The sequence below is a fragment of the Pollachius pollachius genome (assembly GCF_949987615.1).
Source record: "Pollachius pollachius genome assembly, chromosome: 9".
Classification (NCBI taxonomy): Eukaryota; Metazoa; Chordata; class Actinopteri; order Gadiformes; family Gadidae; genus Pollachius; species Pollachius pollachius.
The window spans coordinates 15,989,951-15,994,075 of NC_136942.1; the positions used below are offsets into that span (position 1 = coordinate 15,989,951).

General features: G+C 47.6%; 1 protein-coding gene across 1 annotated transcript in view; it reads right to left on the minus strand.

Moving 5' to 3' along the window:
* Positions 1-2,305, minus strand: part of smpd3 (sphingomyelin phosphodiesterase 3) — a gene marked incomplete at both ends in the record, with an annotated part of 16,074 nt that extends 13,769 nt beyond the window's left edge. Inside the window, 2 exons of the mRNA XM_079743436.1 lie at positions 387-638; positions 2,004-2,305. Of these exons, the coding sequence (XP_079599562.1) occupies positions 387-638; positions 2,004-2,305 (554 nt within the window). The remainder of the gene's footprint in view (positions 1-386; positions 639-2,003) is intronic.
* Positions 2,306-4,125: the final 1,820 nt, after the last annotated feature.

The window sequence follows — 4,125 nt, forward strand, 5'->3', positions numbered from 1 at the left end:
GTAAAACAAAGTTAGAAATGAAAGCTGGGAATACTCTGGGACACTCTTCGAAAGGAGGGAGCCTTTAACGTGCCATCCAGGATCAAGAGTATGGAGATTTTATTCCAAGAAATCACCAAACCAAATGAATTCAATGGCAAGCTCCACTCTCTCTCTCTTGCTAATTAGAATCAGATTGTGTAGCGATTTAATTGAATGCAATAAAAACCCACCCCTGACCTATGGAATAACTCAAATGTATAATATAATAAATAAGTCAGTCACGGAAATAATAAGTCTTTCCTCTCAGCAAAGCTTGATCAAAGGTGAAATACTTATTGATAACTATTTCCAACTCTTTCTGTTTGATACCCGTCCATCTGGGAGGTGGAGTAGCTCCTCCTTACCTGATCGAGGTGTTGGTGGGCGAGTCGATGTAGATCTTGATCTGGGGCCGACTGGCTCCGTTGCGGATCCTCCGGCCCACCTCGCGGGCCCTGCTCTGGGTGTCGGTCAGGTTGTTGAACCGGGCCAGGGAGTCGGGCAGCAGGCACACATTGGCACTGCAGAAGCAGAAGCTCCTTCCCTGGGGCCTCCACTCAGCAGAGCCGGCCCCCCCGGGCCCCGCCGGCCCCTGCTCGGCCTGGTGTTTGTCCGGCCTTCAGGGCACAAGGGAAGATCAGGAGCCATTCATGAGGGTGTAAGCTTGAAGCATCACATATCGTCACATATCTCGCTGATACAAGATCATTCTTAATTGAAGCACACTTCTTGTACAGTAGTTGTCGTTTTTTTATATCAACACAAACTCACAGGGCCTCATCAGCTCAGGTTATGGCTACCTTTTGGGTCAGCGAGACCAATTTCCATTTGGAAATGTCATATTCGTCACATGTATCTTTGAAATGCATAGTAATGGTCCATATAGATGGACATTCTTGACTCATAGTCAAACGAAATCCTGTTGGTGGTGTGGATTGAGTGATACAGATGTACTGTAGGTATAGGGCTGTGAAACTGACCTGCTGTAGGTGTAGATTTAGGGCTAACATGACACTGACCTGCTGTAGGTGTAGAGGTAGGGCTAACATGACACTGACCTACTGTAGTCGTAGAGGTAGGGCTAACATGACACTTACCTGCTGTAGGCGTAGAGGTAGGGCTAACATGACACTGACCTGCTGTAGGTGTAGAGGTAGGGCTAACATGACACTTACCTGCTGTAGGCGTAGAGGTAGGGCTAACATGACACTTACCTGCTGTAGGCGTAGAGGTAGGGCTAACATGACACTGACCTGCTGTAGGTGTAGAGGTAGGGCTAACATGACACTTACCTGCTGTAGGCGTAGAGGTAGGGCTAACATGACACTGACCTGCTGTAGGTGTAGAGGTAGGGCTAACATGACACTTACCTGCTGTAGGCGTAGAGGAAGGGCTAACATGACACTGACCTACTGTAGGCGTAGAGGTAGGGCTAACATGACATTGACCTGCTGCAGGTGTAGAGGTAGGGCTAACACGACACTGACCTGCTGTAGACGTAGAGGTAGGGCTGTGAGTGACACTGACCTGCTGTAGGTGTAGAGCTAGGGCTAACATGACACTGACCTGCTGTAGCTGTAGGGCTAACATGACACTGACCTGCTGTAGCTGTAGCTGTAGGGCTAACATGACACTGACCTGCTGTAGGCCTAGAGGTAGGGCTGTGAGCGACACTGACCTGCTGTAGCTGTAGCTGTAGGGCTAACATGACACTGACCTGCTGTAGCTGTAGGGCTAACATGACACTGACCTGCTGTAGCTGTAGGGCTAACATGACACTGACCTGCTGTAGGTGTAGAGGTAGGGCTGTGAGTGACACTGACCTGCTGTAGGTGTAGAGGTAGGGCTGTGAGTGACACTGACCTGCTGTAGCTGTAGCTGTAGGGCTAACATGACACTGACCTGCTGTAGGTGTAGAGGTAGGGCTGTGAGTGACACTGACCTGCTGTATGTGTAGAGGTAGGGCTGTGAGTGACACTGACCTGCTGTATGTGTAGAGGTAGGGCTGTCGGACGGCCTGCAGGGGGGCCCACAGGAGAAAGCCCAGCAGGCCAAAGGGCAGCGACAGCAGGAAGAAGAGCAGGTAGAGGGGCACGGAGACCAGCACGCACAGGGTCAGGAAGGAGCAGGGGTCCTGGGAGCGCCGGCGCTTCTCGAGCGACGTGGCCACGCACGACGCCAGGAGCCGGTCCAGCAGCCAATAGCAGGGAAACACCAGGCTCCAGGAGAGGCCATCCAGGAAGTGCAGGCAGGCACTGGGATACGGGGTGGTGTAGAGGACCATCGCTTTCTCTCTTGCTTTCTTCCTCGCGCGCCCTTTTGTCCTCCTGTCTCAGTGTTCCTCACCCCTCCGCTTTGATTCTCCTCCTCCCTGGGTTTTTCCCTGCTTTGTTTGGTTTACTTTCTTCGTGAACTCTGCCTCGCCTCACACGCGTCAGCCGCACGCGCACACATCAACACTCGTTTGAATCGGCGCGACTTTGTTTATGAATGGACTGTGGATTGGTAAATAAATAAATAAAAATAAATAAATAGAATAGAATACATGTAGACCCTCCCCCCGTGGAGCCAAGGAAGGTACCATACATGTTTTGGGAGATTTTAGCTGGGCAGCCCTGGGGTTTCAGCGCTCCGTCCCGGCCTCTCCCCTAGCAGTGAGGCTGGCTGGGGGAGGGTGAGGGAAGGCCATTCTCAGGCGGGGATGTTGCCATAGCGAAGGGGAATGGCTTGAGTGTGTGTTTAAAGGAGCTTCCACGCGGACACCAGGAGTATATCGATATCCAGCATCCCCACTCCAAAGGAGCCCTGGTGGAAAGATAGAGGGAGGACAGGGAGAGGAGAAGGTTGGAACAGGGAAGAGAGGGAGGAGACACAGTTAGCAAAGGCAGGAAGCAGGAAGTGGAAATTGAAAGCAAGGAGGAAAAACAGACAAAGCTGATGAAAGATATATGTTCTGCAACGTGTGTTTAGTTTGATATCCATAAAAACCAAAAGAGTCTACTTCGGGGGATGTGGTAATCATTTAGATCAGTACATCATTTAGTGAACTATTGACAGCTCATTAAGCTGTCCATTTTGGATATTTTCTTAGATAAATTGAATTTATACAGCTGCACTACATTGAACTGCTTAAGTTTGTGTCCTTATTGATTACTGAAACTAAATAGATTTAATTCAATTTTAATTCAATTCAATTCAATACCATTAAATTCAATAAAATACAATTTAATTGAATTATTTACTGCATCTAAATCCTAATACATTTACCTAGAAATCGTCAGTACAATATATGTTGATTAGATACATTTCAGCAGCTGTATGCCCGTAAATAAAACCAAACCTGTCTCCCTAAAAGAAGCCAAACTATAGCAAGCTCATTTCAGTCGTTTAAATTATGCACCTTCTATCTAAAAATACAACCTATTTCCTCCTTGAGTCAAGAAACTGTTTGGAAACCAAACTTTTATATACAACACTGTTGCTCAGTAGAATATTGGCCACAGCACAAGTGGGAGTCTGTTCCTCCAAGGAACCTTAGGAAAAGCGAATTAAACATTTGTTATTTTTGATAACAAATCAAAAATAAAAAATTGAGCCAGAGCCATGTGGCGCTCTGGGTTAACCAGCCTGGTGTCTGTCCATTCATCCGGACTCCGTCTCCCCTCGTTCCAGGGACAGGCCAACTAGTTACAGTTCTTAAATGCTTTTCAAACTGGCTCTTATTTCAGGCTCGCTACAGGGGAGAGGAAAGCGAATCAATCCCGCTGGCATGAATTAATGATCATTCATTCATTGGAGCAGATGGGCAAAAAGAGAGCATTGACCTCACCATAACCCCTGTGGGCCAAAAGGAAATTCAAGACAGCAGCATTAAGAGATCCAAAAACGACAACAACAGTGCTATCCTAATCGTTTCCCACTAATTAACACACAAGTCACATCGTACTAACCCAAGCATCATGTCGTAAGTTGTTCTGCACAAGATGAACCATATGGACAAAAACAGGGAAAGTGAGCCAAACAAATTAGGGCTAATCCTTCACATGTGTGCATCACCACCACACCACACTATTCAAATAAACATTAGCGTGCACGTTTTGAGCC